The sequence below is a fragment of the Calliopsis andreniformis genome, chromosome 7 (assembly GCF_051401765.1).
Source record: "Calliopsis andreniformis isolate RMS-2024a chromosome 7, iyCalAndr_principal, whole genome shotgun sequence".
Lineage (NCBI taxonomy): Eukaryota > Metazoa > Arthropoda > Insecta > Hymenoptera > Andrenidae > Calliopsis > Calliopsis andreniformis.
In genome coordinates this window covers 13,585,569-13,603,390 of record NC_135068.1, presented here as the reverse complement: position 1 = coordinate 13,603,390, position 17,822 = coordinate 13,585,569, and the positions used below count along the sequence as shown (strand labels likewise).

Sequence of the window (17,822 nt, the reverse complement as noted above, 5' to 3'; positions counted from 1 at the left end):
GCAAAGCTTTTCTATAATCCGTTCGGAATAACTCGTAAATCCATTCAGAATAAATCGCAAACTCTTTCTTCTTAAAGCACATTTACATACGCATGTGTACGCGCATATATCACTGATCTACTAGCAAATTTCTCTACACCTTTCTACGTTACGTTTTAACCGACGACTATTTCTTTTATCGTAAACGTAAAAGATAAATATTTATGTCGAATCGTTAACATAGCATCTCCCGCACATTGTTTTTTAATTCTGGTGCCTATTTGTTTGCTAAGAGCAGAAATTAGAAAACGAATGCAATATTGTTTTAAAATATATTTCATTTTACAATCTTAAAAGAAATTTGATACATGTCCACTTAAATGTCTATAGTGCTTGATAGAATATGCTCCTTGTACAACGTTGTGTATGAATATAAGAATTCTAACGCTTACATACGTTATAAAAATTCCATTTCACGCTCGATTCCGACAAATTTTAATTGCTCCGTTGGTCCATATCTGCAAAAAAAAAATTCGCAACGCTAACGTGTAGAAGATATGTTAAGACACGCATTGAACCAACGTTTCATATCGTACCTGTAATCGAAAAACAATTCTTCACCAGGTTGAATGGCTCTCTTTGCAAAAATACCTATCCTGTGATCACCATTTACCATCATCACTTTCGCATAACAATTTGGATTGATCGAGTGATTGGCAAATCTTATTTTATTACCCTTTCGTGTAGCGTCTACGACAAAGTCTAGGCATTTCAAGAAATTAAATGTTACTGTAGAAGTTGGTATGCGTGAAACGTTTCAACATCATTTTATTCTTTCCCTTACCATTGTTGAGATTGAAAAGAAAACTGCACATATATTTATCGTATACTTTGCCTCTTCTATCAGCTTCATCTTGACTTATAATTTCACCACAGTACTCAGAGATAAATTCATTCTTTGCTGCGGATTCCTTAAGGAATATTCCCCATCCAGCTACATCTGATGGTGCCATCAGAAGATGTTTGTCTGAAAATCGATTTTCCTTTTTTACTTATTTCTTAACTTAACTTATTTCGATAACTTTGTTAACTTAAATTATTTTTTCTTTTCTCTTTTCTCTTGGATAAATATGAAATATTACGTACGGAGACCACGCTGAACGCTGACATTCTTACAAGATATTTTAGTAATATGAAATTGATCTGCACCACAAGTTTGACAAAGGTCTGGGTCGCATTCCCTTACAGCAAGATAACAAGGGCATTGCTTCGTGTTACACTGTGCTTTGCATCTACATCCTGGAAATCGATTCTGACATTCGCTGCTACATTGACAAAATTTCTCACAGAAATTCTGAGCTTGTATGCATGGACACGAATTATCACACTGTCGACCTGGGTGATCGCACGGCGCGAAATTGTGAACATGATTAGCACCTTTGCAGAACAGAAAAAGAAAGAAATTACTGGGTGTATGCTCTGAGTAAAGTAAATGTAATATAATATGTTAATTGTTTCTTCTACACAGCTGTTGTATTACCAGAATCCTTCTTCAATTGTATTTTTCTACAGTGCATCGACCAAAGTCGATGTTTTTTCTTTTTCTTTCGTGGCGGAGTAAAATCTTTCAAGTTTTCGATCGCAGGAATGTCTGAAGCTTCCTTTTGTGCAAATTGATACACTTGTTGACAAGTTTTCGTCAACATGATTTGTGCCAGGGCACATGGATTGCCAGGAAAGGCTTTGTGAAGAGCACGGAATAAACTTTGCTCCGAGCCAGTCCATGAAAGTTCGCTCTCTATTTTGACTCGTTTGTCTAAACCCAAAAGGGTAAACGGTGCTTGATTCTCTGGTTGTGCTTGATCTTCCATCGATCCTTCGGACTTGGCCTCTTTGTTCACATTTTGTTTAAAATCTAATGTGAAAGTCGACTATTATTAATAAAAGAAAGAGAGAAAGAAAAGATAGGAGGATTGATGATAGTGTTTACCTTGACAACTACCCCCTTGGCTATACTTATTGCTATCGTTACTGTCTTCGCTACTCGCTTCGTTCCCGGAATCTACGCTCGCTTGTTTTCGTACTTTTCTAGGGCCTCCGCGTTTTTCGTCGCTTTCCTCGTCTTTCGCATCAGCCGCTTGAGCCGCGAGCTTTTCCTTCATCCCCTCCTGTAAAAGAAAACTATTTGCACGTTACCACGCGCGCTCATTTTGCTACACGATCTGTTCGATAAATGGTTTCGTTTTTACCAAATGCATATAACATTCTGATCCACACGGTTCGGAAAACGGTTTCAGATCAGGTCCTTTTCGTTTTTGTAAATTTGGTCCAGGATGACAGACTTGAAGACCTATAAACCGGAATATAAGTTTTATTAATAAAAAAGTATACTAACAATAAGATAGGAGATACAGCGTAAAAGTAAGGGAATAGTAGAGAAAATTATGAACGACGGTCGTGGATGATTTTGAAAAGGAAAAGAAACAAGATGTGTACTCATTAAAGTACGATCGCGACTGTATGCATTGTTCTTTACCTTGTGGCGACATTCCTCTGGCTGCCACGATAAATCAGGTATCTTAAATTATTACAATTAACAGATGCTCAGTTTACAACGACGATCCAGCGTCTACAGCTATTAAGCGCTGTATCTTGGTATAGTTTTTGTAAACGTATTCTACTCGAAAGGATGCACATCTAACTAATGTGGTACTTACGGTGAAGAAAACAATCATATTTGAAACATCTTCTGCAAAAAAGGGTATGAAAGGAATGCATCGTTTGCTCTCGAGGTACGCTTTTAGCATTTACTCCATCAATATTTGGCGTACACTCTGGTGGCAGAACATTTGGATCTAATCTTTCCGTGAGCTCTATGTACTTTTCCTTCAATTCCTCTGGTCTTCCTTTGTCAGGGAACATACTGGATATTGCCTAAAAAAAGAATCTATGCATAAGTAACGAATTCTACCAGTTCAGGTCACACTAAACGTCTAGCCATTGTACTTGCATTGAATATATGCATGGAAGGAAATGGATTTCCATCCGATTTAACATCTTCCAGTGACTTTTCAGTTTTAATCTCTGCTTTCATACTATTGTCCTTTTTCTCTTTATCGTCCTCTTTCTCCTTTGTTTTCTTTGTTTGTTCTCTTTCTTTGTCTTCCTTTTCATATTGCACTAAAGCATTTACTAGATCCACAAATATAGAATCATCCATGAAACCGGATTCTCTGTCACCATGAACCTACGATAATTTAATATAAGCATAATTTTTAATAAATTAATGCACTGTAATGTAACTATGTAAATGTGTTCTACCACGCACCTTTCCATCGTAATTCTTTATTAGTTCTTCAATAAATGTACCATCTTGGTCTAAAATTTCATCTCCCATGTATGGTATATTATGTAATACTGTTTCATCTTCAACCATAAAGTTTTGCTGTATAGGTGCCCAAGTATACATGGTGGGTATAGGAGTAACTGCATTAATAATTTTGACAGGACACATTTGTATATCTCCATCTGAACTAGTAACCTCTGCCTTTTTCATGCAGGAGACATGAGCTGGAATGTCTTGCATAGCTAGCCACATTGCCTTTCCATCTGCCCATCGCTTTTGTTCAACTATTAGAAGTTCTAATCATGCAAATTGAATATGAACATGTATATGCAGATGCGTATATATAATACAGAAACAGTATGTTTTATCTTTGAATAACGACCGACTCACCAGACATAACCTTACGATTTTGATTCCAAGCTATCTTCACTTCATCTGCCCGTTTGTAGCGCTTCATTTGACGTAAACGCATGTATTCGGACTTTACACGTTTCCTCCATTCTGCAGATACTTTTGCTTTCGACATTTTACCAAGAAACGTTTATCTTTACCCTTCGCGTAGAATGATTACCTCAGGCGCATCTTTGCATTCCGCATCCGCATATGCTTAGTGACGCTTGCCAAAGCGCCCCCACAGTGCTAAAGTTTCATATTTGGATGAAGTATTTCGTTTGAAAACTTTAGCTAAAACTGCTAATATTGCTGAAGCTGTATACATACACCGTGTTACTTGTTGTATAGACTATTCAACGATTTTAGCAATTTCAGTTGATTTCGGATTCCAGCCTAAATGTGATACGTATGTACAGTTACATTATTGTGAAATAAACATAGTTACAGTATCATTTAATATGTTCAGAATAGCACAGGATATTAATATTCGAAAAAATTAGAGCCCTGCTACTATTTTTCTGCCACCTTTAACGTTCCCATACATACACATATAAAGCATCCAGTTTAGAAAGCGAACGTAGTCCACATTATGTTAGGAACTGAAATTGAATTTTATCAATATCGTTCAATTCTGTAAATATATTTGTTCAAATTGCGCGCGCTGATAATTTCGTCGGTGGCAGCCATATTTGTTCAAATTGCGCGCGCTGGTCATTCCGCAGATGGCGGCTGTCGAAGTTAGACGTGTATATACTTCATCGTGTTAAACGTGTTTCATCTTGTTCCTACCGGTTTTTGGTCATTAAAAAAGGTACATGCTCTTAATTTCAATATACTATTAGGCATTTTATAGAAAAGGTGTCCTATTGTCGATTATCTGAACGATTAATGCTCGGTTGAAAACTTTCTACTTCTTGTCTTTGAATCGTATGTATGCGCAAATAGCCGACAATGTCCGTAATTCTGTTTGTTGAATATAGTTTTGCAGGCTAGAATACAACTTAAACAACGTATAATTTTACATGCAATAACATGTTAAAGCACAAATTAAATAATTATTCATATTTTGTTTTGTGTAGCCGGCATTTTTACGATAACCGTAGCTTTTCGCTTTGAGAATTTCTCATGCGCATTTTGCTGCTGCGCTTTCTGCTTCTGCGCATGCGAGAAGCGCGCATAATTAGTGACACCGTAGTTTCATTTGGGGATTAGCTATCTTTAATATTCTTTCGATTCTCGAAGCTGCGTGCGCGATCCAGTTCGAACGGAATGACGCCGGTGTGCAGAACTCATCGCAGAAGTAACTTTCTTCTCCGATATTACTGTAAAATTGATTCGAATTTCGTATGTTTTACGGTTTCTGTTCAAAGTGAATAGATCTTTCTATTGAAAACTCATTTCGTACTTTGGAAAACTTTAACCTCTTTTCACAACTGTATCTTTGTTCTTCACTTGGCGTTAATTGATGTATTTATATCTTGTTTCGAGTTAAAGTATAGTTTATTACAATATATTTGCATTTATTGAAATATTTTTATTTGAAATTTGTCATTCTGTTCTGTTACAGGTTTCTGTAAACAGCGCGAACACGCGGTGTTTACTGTTCCCCCACTATTTGCGCTTTCTTCCATTCTTGTTTGGACTGCGTGCAATGCAGTCGTAGAGTTTGTACTTATATTTGTAACGTAACAGGGAAAGTTTGTTTTGAGTTTGCAGAGCACAGTTGCTCGTGGGGTATAGTGTTCGTTCATTCTTTCAGACTTTAGATTTTAGATAGACGCGATATTAGAGTCAGTGTTTTGCACGTACATACATATTCAGAATGATTTCCAGAGCACCGCGAGGCTCTGATCCGCGAGTAAAGTCAGTGTTGTTCTCCGGTTCTTACTTTCGGGCGCGTCGATAGTCTTTTATTTCTCTCTTTTTTTTTTGGAGGGGATCTCGACATATCGGTAATTAGAGTCAGTGAAAACGAGTTCCTGTGTTCGTGAGATCGGGCGTCGGAATGTGACGAATAATGTAAGTATTATCTTGTTGGATTTTAGGTTCAGAATTTGAAATTGAAATATTTAAGGAATAATTTTGTAATATTTTATATTTGTTTCGTTTCAGATCCAGCAGGCACCCCCTGGATAATTCGTCGAGCTGTCTTCATTCCGTGGGTGTTAAGGTAAGTGCATGTTTAGAGTTCCTCTAGTCACTTAGCCATGTCGTAGGACGCAAAGGTTCGAAGCGACATGGCTGGCTGGTTGTATTTTATTATTGGATATTTATTGATTGAATTAACGTTATCGACTATAAGCTATAGCAACCAATTTTTAGCTTTTCCCCGTAGATAATTTTAAGATAAAACCATTGTTGTTATATGTTTACACAGCGATTAGAAGTGAATCGTTTTGCAAATGTGTTTCAACAGGATGCACGTAAAATAGAATTTCTGCTGAAACGGAAGGGAAGGCAGATGAAATATCGAATAGATTGAAAGCCAATTTGATCATAATATAGTATGTATTTGCCGTGGAAAGTATTCGACTTGTGTATACTCTTCAGCGAACATGTAGTTGATTAAACTAATAGTCAGTGATGAATAGAGGTCGCTGAAATCAGTCGAATTTGTAGATCGGTAAGGCAGTCAGACATGAATTGGGACTTGGGACACGACAGTTCATAACTACTCGTACAAGTGTTTACATAGAAGTCTTAGGTATTTTGTTTGTGATAATACTAACATATATCTACATTTCGCTCGTATATATTTGATGTATGTACCGTCGTTCTGGACAGTAGCAACAACAAATTTAAAAAAAAAAAAAAATAGGTACAAACTCGCATATTGACAATGGAATTCCTTCTGGTCGACGACAAAGCTTGAGAGAGGAAAACTGGCTTAAAACTGGTCCCGGATTGTCAGACTATCTATGTTATCTGAAACGCAAACAACATTGATTAAAACACTACAGAAAAACACAATATTAAACAAATCCTTGCATTTCTACTCTGACATAATGCGAAAATTTAACGTTATCTACAGCTGAGCGTTCATTTCTTTTGGCTTTCGTTAGTTATGTTTGAAATTCGCAAGGAAATAGTCTGATAGCAGGCGAGCCAACGATATGCATCGATACTCGTGCGTAATGATGAATCAGGTAGATTCACATACCTACTGTTGGTGGTTCCCTAGCAGGAAGTAATTCGCTCTTCGCATCGATTGTCGCGACGCGCTTACGGGAGAATTTTCTTAGAAACACGAGATCCGCAATGTGACTCATAGTTTCTCTAACGAGATTCAAGGTGATCGATCCGCCCATCAAGCGCACTCTTTTATAGATTTGTGAAAAACGAAAAAAGAAAAGAAGGGACAAGGGAAAAATAATTATCGTAGGAAAAGCGAAAAGTAGTAACTAAACTTGTATAGTTTAAGAAACATTTGATCAATAGTTGACTTGTTTGTTAGTCGCGGGGTACTATCTCCTCGGTAATTTATGTAGTAAAAAATGTATATACGGACTTACGTTGGGTAGGTACCGTTGTGTGTAAATGAAATGTGAGTCATCCCGTTAAAGATTAAAGGAAAGAGGGATCGAGATGAACGTTGAACGTTGAACGTTGAACATTCCCGGGCACCCCTATGAGTCATCGGCGCGACGCGGCGTAACGCGACGTGCCACCGGGTCGTCATCCCCCGTTACCTACCTGCCACCACCTGTTGCGCTCTACTTTCTAATCCGCCGTACGTTCGATTCACGGACATTCAACTTACGCTTCTCTTGCACTTACCTTCTTTTTGTTTTCTACTGTCTCTTTCTTACACCTCTTATCTATATACACACAATCTTTGATCACTTTCTACTTAATTTTGCTTCGATCGATTCAACTTGCTTTTACGTTATTCGAGCACCTAACGATTTGTAGCACGGGTATATTAGTACGTATGTATTCAGTTACGTATTGTAGCAAGCATTGCAGGCGATGGAACTGTGGTTGTGTGTTTCAAACTTCCAAATTCCAAAAAAGTTTCATTTAGACTCGGTGAATATACTTCCGACAATCCGATATCTCATGATGAGTCATGAGTCAAATTCGAACCGGAGATAAATGTTGGCGTCCCATTCAGGTGTATCTAATTACTTTGTAGTTATTTCACCAACCGTGTTGGGTTTGCACTCTCTTAACACTTTCTACGATTTAGGGTCTTTCCCGAAGAAAGTAAAACGTCTTGAAACGTAATTAAGTTAACTTTGCCGTCACAACCATCATGAGATAGCAATACAACCAAATGTTTCCTTTTCGATTAAAGTCACGGGAGAGTTCAACACAATGAATCTAGCATCTCAAGTCAGGAACGTCGCAAATGATTATTAGCTGCAGGTATGCTTGTGTATTTAATACATGCACACGTAGAAATAGGTGACTGATGAGTATATATCAATTGAATAAACAATCTTGTAGAAGAGACTTTGCGTGGTGTGAAAGCAGGTATTTAAACGGTGTCTGATTACTGCCTTCGAATATCGCGCTTGAATTGTACGAAATGGAGACATTGTGCGATCTTGACACAATAGATTATTTTAACAATTAAGCTTACTATTATGTTTAGCATAATAGTAAGCATTCTAGCAATGACTATTGACACCACCACGTGTTAATTTTTGCTCCTTTTCTTTCGGTGTTTTCTGCCTTCTCTGTTTTTTTTTTTGGTTGAAAGGTACTTACATACGTGCAAATGCCTTACATGCGACGTCGTGCCTTGCGACGTATCAACAACTACGTCATCGTTCTGACTCATGCCATGCATCGTCACACACCGGTTTGATACGCATAACAGAGCATAGATTATATGCGTGCACATGTAACACATGTAGGTGGGTATATCCACCGATTACGACGAATATGCAATGATGAATGTAAGTAGGTAGATATGCGAATTCGACTATGGAGAAACGTCGAATACGCATTTTTTTCGTGTTACGAAACCGGACAAAAGAAGGATATCGTGCTAGCAAATTTGGTCAGACGAAAGTATATTACCTATATCTACATATCTACATACATATGTAGATACATGTCAGGCGTGTATCCCAACTGCAGATTTGATCGTTCTGTGGGCGAACTGGTATTCATCCAGCAAGTTTACCATTTCGAGATTCTATACAAAAAGGTTTCCCATACGAAGCCTCTAAATCTCTGAAATTTTTCTAGCTGATCTTTAACGAGCTCGCTGGTTCTTGATACTCTTGGTTTTCTTCTGAGCATATAAATAAAAGATTGATCGAAACTATTCGATACAATCTCGATATCTTCTCGATCATTCGTTCTAAAGTTGGAGAAGACCAAGTTGACACGCTTTGGCACGTTGTTCATATAGGCCGAGATTTAGCGCCAGCGCCTCTGAGAAAACGGTCAGTTGAGCTGCCAAAGGGATCGTATTCTGCGAACTCTATAAATCGATTCATACGCACCGCATTCGTGTCTATTGCTAGTGACCGCTGATTGACGACCCATCCTAACACGAGTTCTGCGAACGTGTAGATATCACCGCGTCGATTCTTCGCTACACACAGTTAAATCAAATCCGAATCGAATGCTTATTTGATCTCGTTGTTCAACAATATCGAGAGAAGGAATTCGATCAAATATCTATTACCTATTCATTACATCGCATTAAAAATCTAACACCTATTATACCTACATCTCTTATATACAATATGTATAATAGCTTTCATAAATTCCTGTTCACCGTCGAATCAATACACACACGCGCGCGCGCGCGTATTGATACGTACTTTTTCAGTAACTAAGTTGTAGTAGTAAAAAAATCTTTTGACAAGATGCACCCATCAACTGGTTAGGCAGAATCATTTTAAAGCTCTATAATCTTGCAATGCAATGCTTTCGAATGATAGATTTTCATCAAGCAGTAAAACGAAGGTCCCTACTGTCTGTTTACATCGTGTAGCGTAACCGTGTAGCAAGCCTTATTCACCGGTTTATTTTTAAGCGTACTCCCCTCTGTGTCAGCCCAAATTACGTAAGGAACACATTTGAAGGGTGAAACGCCATACAGTTGGGTGCCTTTTCGCGTATTCCAAATATAGTCGTGAGAAAATCGAGTACATAAATCAGTCTCCCTCTTGAGTGGGTAAACAGACGCACAACAAAGCGCATGAATGATCGTACGAATAAATTGACGAAGATTTCTTAACGAATGTGTGGAGCTGGGGTTAGATATCCAGACGAACATGAACGAATTGAGAACGCAAACAACTATTGCTTGTACGCTAAGTGAGAAGAAACTGAAGTGACTGTATTACATGTAATCTAATTCGCGAAGAATGTACTGATTTGTCAGAAAGTGATGAATAGTGAATTGCCGCAGCCAAAGCATCCTTATATTGACATCGTATTGACGTTGATGCAAGGTGCTATACGGTTTTCATAGATTCATCCTTTATTAGAGAAACACGTATACCGCATTCTCTCTGTAAGAAGGCAAACTAACCTTCGGATTATGCATAGCCGTGGTAAACAGAAATCACGTTTACACGAGCTGTAGATTCGAAACTGTGACCCTGGCTCACTGACCCTTTTAAACCGTGGAACCTTCGCTTCTTCACTGTCTGTACTCCCGTCCTCTTCCCTCCCCTCTCTTTTTAACTCTCCGTTGTTGTTCAACTCACCACACTTCACCTCACCTTACCATACCACACCACACCACACCACACCACACCACAGCTCGCCTCACCCCACCCCACCTCACCCCACCTCACCCCACCTCACCCCACCTCACCCCACCTCACCCCACCTCACCCCACCTCACCTCACCCCACCCCACCTCACCTCACCTCACCTCACCTCACCTCACCTCACCTCACCTCACCTCACCTCACCCCCCCTCACCTCACCTCACCTCACCTCACCTCACCTCACCTCACCTCACCTCACCTCACCTCACCTCACCTCACCTCACCTCACCACACCACACCTCGCCCCGCCACGCCTCGCCTCACCTCACCTCACCTCACCTCGCCCCCCCTCACCACACCTCACCTCACCTCACCTCACCTCACCTCACCTCACCTCACCTCACCTCACCTCACCTCACCTCACCTCACCTCACCTCACCTCACCTCACCTCACTTCACCTCACCTCACTTCACCTCAACTCACCTCACCACACCTCACCACACCTCACCTTACCTTACCTTGCCTAGCCACGCCTCATTTTGCATCGCTTCGTCTCGTTTCCTCTCATCTTTTCTTGCCTCATCTTGCCATACAAATACTTGGATGTTGCAATCATGATGCCACATGTTTACCAATGCTTGTAGGATCCTTCGTTGCTTTCTTCTGCTCTTTGCTTTCACTAGATATATAACATTTTTCGAAGTAGAGATCCGCGATAATTATCTATCCATTGCGGGTATATTTTAGATACACCGTTGTAAAAAAAGGAAAAAAATAAATATGTAGTGAATGTAAGCGATAGAAATTGTATAGAAAAGAGGAAAAGAGAAGCAAAATGAAGGAAAAAACGAAGAAGCGAAAGCAGTGAGGGAGCGCAACGAGTGGGCGATCGGATAAACGGAAGGAAACCCTTCGGCAGGGCTTAGGAAATTCGGCACCACGCCAATTTTCCAAATCCGGCACGATGACTAACAGCTCGAGAAGAGAGGAGAGCCAATCCGGTGTTTGCTCAATTTTAGCATCACCAATCGGCTGCTGCCTGAATCGAGAATCGCCACCCCAACTGTCAGCGCAACGTCTATCCTCCTCCCCTCTATATCTTTTCTTTCTACTAAGCTCTCTCGTTTTCTTCCTTTCTGATCATCCGCCAGGCGAGGCCAACTCCATCGTCCATGTAATCGATGGAACATTGCGCTCGCTTACAACTGCCAGGGAATTCCACTGATCGCCTAACAGTACACAATTACTCAAGGCAATCAAGATGTTGCGTAATATCGAATAATTTGTACTCCATTTAAAAAAATTGATATAAATTAGGATGATATATTTCGACGATACATGCGGTAAATGAAGAAAAATCAATATTGTACAATAAGAGAAGAAAAAGACATCGCTACCGACGCGCAACGACACGAGCAACGCGACTCATCAAACGCGTACATATCTCTTTGTCCATATAATATGTATAATATACATACACATATGTAGCCATGCATCTGTGCAATATAGAGAAGCGACGACGCGACGCGATGCAATCGACGCGGTAACGTTCGGAGGAACATTCGCGATTTAATCGGTATTATTTCATGCCTATTTTCATGATCTTGGGCGAGGTTTGTAACGACATCGGTACTACCGATCGCTCAGTTAGCCTTTCTTCCAAAGAATCGCAAATAACTATGAACCGTATACTAACCAGTCGATTCTCTTTTTTATCATCAATTCTCTTCCCTTCTGCTCATGGATTTTTTTTTATTTTTTTCCAATTAATAGATCAAAATTTTACAAATTTCTGCAAATTTTGTACAACTCTATGTATTATTGATTTCAACTTCAGTTGGTTTCAATTTCAGTTTCAGCTTGTACAAATGCAGTACTGCTTTCTCTCTTGCTCTATCTCAATTTTCTTTTACTTCCCGCTTTCATGGGTCTACAATAATAATTAATTAGGAATTAAAGATTTGATCATGTGGAAAATCAATAAACTAACAGTGTAAGAGACCGTTGCATCGCTCGCGTCTTGGAATCGTTGTTGTCCTTGGCACATTTCTTTTAAGGACTGATCAGCTAAGGTTACCGTGCTAGAAAATATCGCTCTTCCACGAATCCTACAAGCGCAATCTCTTATTGTGTAGCTTATTGTTCCAGCTATTTAACTCTACTATGAATACCTGATCGTTAGATGTTTAAAAATCCCTTTTCGAAAAGAGTTAAAGGAAGAAGGGGGAGAAGAGGTGATAAATAAAGAGGAGAGTGCGTATGATGTCGTCGTGTCGTGTACACTGTACAGGCTTGCTGAATTTACAAGGCTATGAGGGCTAAAGTGGGGTGCAGAGACGTGCAGGGTGTGTAGACGTGGCGCCGGGCGTCCCGACGCGCGACGCCCAGACTCGTAGGGGCCGCACGCAGGTTGACCGTGAAATTGAAGCCATGCCATTATTGCCATTCCTCTCACCTTCCTCCAACTACTCTCTTCTTTTATCACTCTTCTTCAACCGTCATATTTGTATTGTCCACTTCTCCTTCCGACCCCTAAAATAACTCGAGTTTTTCAAGAAGCAGATTCAGAGTATTCCCTTGTCCGTAGATTCGATTAATTCAATTAACGTCAAGAATGATATAAAAAAAAAAGCAACTTATTCCATAGTTGTAGTGTGTTATAGGAAAGATTTACAATAAAATTACTGAAAATATGTAGACAATAGTTTGCGGTAGATACGCAAGTATTCTCACTAGAGCAACTTAAAAGCATCCACATCCGTTTCGAAACAAAGGGGCAAAGTTCCGTGACACGACGGGGGGATTCTCAGAATCCTGGGGTCACAGCTCGATTTCCGTTTGTATCCTCCCCTTAGGACACAAACGGGGAGCCTGAAAGATCGATAAATTTAAGGGGTTCCGTGTGGGGGTTCTCCTTGAATTCATGACCAAGAATTGCATATAGAATGAAATATTCTTAATCTCTCTATGGAAGTATAGGTGCTTAGATTAACGATAAGTATGAATATTATAGATGCATAGTAACACTTTTATTTCCACTTACCCTTAATGATGAAAAATACCTCCATATGTAAGTAGGCATATTTTAACCGGATGGTCATCTAATTGATTTAGCAATGCAATAGTCTAGAATCTTAAAATACCTCTGTAACCTCTCATTACTTGTTAATTATATTTTGTATGCTCGGTCACGTATTACCAATCTCTATCGATTGCGTGAGAAATCGTGATGGTCAATAACGGTATAAGTAACGAGAAAAGATTGTCTAAATCTTTACCTACAGAATCATAAATTCCATGAGGATATCACCACCGTTTCGATGTCGCTTTATTTTCGTCGTTCCAAAAACAAGCATCGCTTCGTGGAAAGAGAACCGGTCGTTTCGAAATCTACACACAGTGTAGCGTGCGACCAGATAAAGAAACTGGTCCAGCGAATGTAGAGTGAAGCCGGTGGTACTTGGCCCTATTCCAACTTTCGCGAAACTCATGGATTTATTGCGAGAAAATTGAGGCTGCTCGATGGCTGTACTTACGCACGGGAGAACTTAAATCCACCCTCGAAGTTTCCTCTTTTCCCACCTCATTGTTTTTCATATTGACGCCACGACACATTTCTCTAATGTAACCAATTGCAAGTAAGCTATAAGGGCATCGTAACAACAACTATTTAAATTTAGATATTTACAATGAAATAGTCGTTAGGTATTGCAAGTCTCGAAAGAACCTTATTGCCATCGCTACTTACTTAGATAGAAGAACATATGTATACATATAGAACCACCTTGTGTCATTCTACCTTTTCTTTTCCTTCTATTCTAGTACCGACCTTTTTCTTTTTATATTTCCTTATTCTCTTCTTCTCCTTCCTTTATTTTTTCTTATAATCTCAATTTCCTTTCCACCTTTTTCTTTTTTCTCTAGTCTTTTATCTCTCTTTCTTCGTTCTCATCCGGTGCAGAAGTAATGCTTTGACTTCGACAAACTAAGATAAGAGTGCCAATTACTATTTGCATTCAAATATCATCGTTTGTACTAATCAATCAATCTTGCCCAATCTTTATCCTCAGACGTTACCTATGAAATACTACTGAAATAATATATACTTGCAAGAGTATATACGTAAACACGTGTACACACGTCGTGTCAATTGAGAATTACCCGGTGTATTTTCTATACCCAGTCCCCCTGCGGCTGCTTCGATTTCGGGCATTGTGCGCTGCATTCGACCTATCAGCTATCACCGCCACGTGCTTTGCTCACTCTCGCTCACCCCCTTCCTCTCCTCCGTTACTCCACTATCTTATCCCCGCCACTATATATATACCTCCCTCTGTTCAACCGTAACCAACACCACTGCTATCTTTGCCCCCACTCTCACGATTCTCTTATCTTTTCCCGAGATTAACTCGCTGCGCAGTTTGCACATCGGTGCACGTATGCAGCCAAGTGCGTGTGCACACGGACTCGTGCGATGCACCATAAGAACAAAGAACGAGGCTCGATTGCATCGGTAGGAAATTGCAGTGAGCTGCAATTGTTACTTTGTCATCTCTTTGTCTCTTTTTACGTTTCCATATTTGAAAACAACATCGAAAGCGTTTTCAACTGCCGTTAGAATGAGGAAGTGGTTCGTAAAAGATATTCGTTGGTTTTCATTTTTATCTTACATTCCTGACAAGCCCCAAAATCTTGTATTCAGCGACAGAGTCTGGCTGAACGACCTTGCGCAGTTTCATGAACGAAATTTTCTCACAACTCGATACGCGTAAGAATCCATCCAAGCTCTTTATATGGTAAATTAGTAACTAAACAGTTTGATACATTAACAGTTTTACTTTCATTCATTTGTTCTATGTATATGTTGAGACAGTATATGCTTGTATATACACAAGTAGTTATGATACATAGATACATATACGGCATAATCATGGATAATAGGTATATCTAACTTGGATATTGAAAAAGTGAAGCGTGCATTTCGCTTGTTTCTTTGTTCTGTAAATAATAGGTGTATCAAAGTACGGCCTTCGAGCCATTCTCTTATCGCGAGTTCACTGCTAGCTTCGTGTAATCTGGATCTTTGTCAACGACACCAACGAAACATACGAAATCTCTGTTTACTCGACGCGCACACGCGATTCCTTATCTAACGTAAGCTTTAACTTTCTTTGGGACCAGGAAAAGAGAACATAATGTGTAAAAGAGAATGGAAGGTGCAGCAATAAAGACAACATAATGGATTTCCCTTTCAGTAGCCAGAAAATAAGTTTATTTTCCAAGGAAATCGTTGCGGAAACTATTACTTTACCAAAGGAAAAATAAATCAAAGTAATCTATTGATTTGCCACCGAAATATGCAATTGGAAAAAATTTGTGTAATCAGTCTGTGAATTAATATCGAGAAAAGAAGCTTAAAGAAACCGGACAAATGTTTATTTATTATCCGAGTATGAACGTTTAAAGTTGGTGTTTGTGAAGGAAATACAATTCCTCTCGTTGCGAATGTACTAACGTGAAACGAATTAACCACCTCCCATTTACGCGAAGACGCTGTTTGAAAGGAATGCGTCTGAACGAAGGCCGTCTAAATTAGCATAAGAAAATTGGAAGCCCACTTTCCTTTTGCATACATACAATATTTCGGGTACACTAAATAGCGACCAAAATATGAGCGGACGAGCTGCACGTATTTGCATTTAAATGTTTCTCTTGAAACTCTACACGTATTAATGTCGTATTAATTAAAAAAAAAAGCTTAGAGTAATTTCGATTAACAGAATGAATTAATAAGTCCAAAAGATTCCGTTGGATACCTAGGTGATTTTTATGAATCAGTCTACTCGTTCTCGCACACGTGGAACGTTTTGTAAATTTTAAACTTGGGTATGTTCCTATAACGAAGAACACCCGCGTGCGTACCATGCGTACATTCGCATTAACCACTACCGAGTCATCTACATCGCAAAATACTATCGCTCGGTTGGCCTACTTATCTCCCGTTCCGTCGCGTCGCGTCGCGTCTCGTCTCGTCTCGTCTGGTCTCGTTTAAATAACGCAACGAACATCCAGATGACATATAAACATCGCAACTTCCCACGTACCCATCTAATAAATGTTTGAACTTTGTGAGAATCTCAATGCAACTACACATGAATTTAGAATCGCCTCGCATTTTCATCCATGTTAGAAGAGTCTGTTGTATCAAGTAAGGAAATTTCGGCTGTAGGTATTATGAATCGATGCACCAGTATATATTGTCAAAATTATACGGCCCATGAAGTACCTATAATATTCCTTATACCTACAACTACATACCTGTAACGATATACCTGTTTCTCGATAAACAGTATCTCATTCACGCAACGTTTGTCATATATTCGACTGTATCTTTCCCGTTTTTTTCGCAAAACCTTAGAGTTTTGAACGACTTTGTTTCGTGCGCTCAACGTCCTCGACGCTTAAAAATAACTCGACGATTTAATGTAAACGTTACGGTGATAAAACGCACATGCGAATTTGCAGCGACTTGTGTTTAACGAATAATGGAGTCCGCCCCTTAACTAAATGACCGTAAAACGGTGATTGAAACTAATAGTTTTAACACTCGAAATAAGAACTCAAGATAGTTTGGAGAAATCTTGATTTCAGAAAGAAATAAAGATAAGAAGAAAAAAGACAAACAGCTGATTCGAACGATCGACCGAATCGTCTTTGGATTACTTGTACAAATTTATGATCTTCGTTGCAACGATCTTAACTCGTACGAACAACTTTTCCAATTGAGCCAATTAATCAATTGCGATAATTAATGCTACGCGTGATGGTATAGTACAGTTCGAACTGTAATTTTATTTTTTTCTTCGTACGTTAACATTCCTGCATAGATTTTGATTTTAATATTCAATAATTAAAATAATAAAAGGGTCGATTAAGAAAACAATCGTTTTACGTTTAATATAGTGAAATTTTATTATCATATTTCATTCAAAAATAAAATTATTCGTAAAAAAAATTCTTTCCGCTTTCGTCGATAGACAATATATATACGTAAATATTTATAATCTTACATTGTATAATAGCAATATTTACTTTTGTGTAGGCTTCATATCTCTCTCTCTCTCTCTCTCTCTCTCTCTCTCGCTCTCGCTCTCGCTCTCGCTCTCGCTCTCGCTCTCGTAATATAAATATGTATGCATCATATATATATATATATACATATATAAAACATACATCTCACATGTGTATATTCTAGTGGGGTTTTCGCTTATTGACTAAATCACATTGTGGTTTCCTTTACTTTCATATACATTGTGCTAGTAGTCTTTCTCGCTCGTTTCTTCTATTAAAAATTAGCTTAAATCGTTAGGAATTTGTTATTTTTTATACTTAAAAAGATAAGTAGACAAAAAATAGTTTG

General features: G+C 38.9%; 1 protein-coding gene and 2 long non-coding RNA genes across 5 annotated transcripts; all 3 read right to left on the bottom strand.

Moving 5' to 3' along the window:
- Positions 1 to 297: 297 nt before the first annotated feature.
- Positions 298 to 3,964, bottom strand: E(z) (histone-lysine N-methyltransferase E(z)). 2 transcript variants are annotated; one of them, XM_076382231.1, is made up of 12 exons: positions 3,716 to 3,964; positions 3,308 to 3,621; positions 2,990 to 3,226; positions 2,697 to 2,913; positions 2,516 to 2,536; positions 2,229 to 2,329; positions 1,970 to 2,147; positions 1,520 to 1,894; positions 1,126 to 1,416; positions 824 to 1,006; positions 576 to 741; positions 298 to 497 (listed from the first exon to the last, which is right to left on the bottom strand). In XM_076382231.1, exons 1-12 carry the CDS (start codon positions 3,849 to 3,851, stop codon positions 437 to 439), a joined length of 2,280 nt encoding a protein of 759 aa, XP_076238346.1. In that variant the 5' UTR covers positions 3,852 to 3,964; the 3' UTR covers positions 298 to 436. The 2 variants fall into 2 exon arrangements, with proteins under 2 accessions (XP_076238346.1, XP_076238347.1); XM_076382232.1 differs by lacking the exon at positions 2,516 to 2,536.
- Positions 3,965 to 6,251: 2,287 nt separating this feature from the next.
- LOC143181693 (uncharacterized) lies at positions 6,252 to 13,187 on the bottom strand. Of its 2 annotated transcripts, none has more exons than XR_013002322.1 (2): positions 10,218 to 10,326; positions 6,252 to 6,643 (listed from the first exon to the last, which is right to left on the bottom strand). It is a non-coding gene; the product is annotated as an uncharacterized LOC143181693 (long non-coding RNA). The 2 variants fall into 2 exon arrangements; XR_013002321.1 differs by lacking the exons at positions 6,252 to 6,643; positions 10,218 to 10,326 and adding exons at positions 11,802 to 12,934; positions 13,136 to 13,187.
- Positions 13,188 to 13,691: 504 nt separating this feature from the next.
- Positions 13,692 to 14,285, bottom strand: LOC143181606 (uncharacterized). The gene is made up of 2 exons (XR_013002307.1): positions 14,151 to 14,285; positions 13,692 to 14,045 (listed from the first exon to the last, which is right to left on the bottom strand). It is a non-coding gene; the product is annotated as an uncharacterized LOC143181606 (long non-coding RNA).
- Positions 14,286 to 17,822: the final 3,537 nt, after the last annotated feature.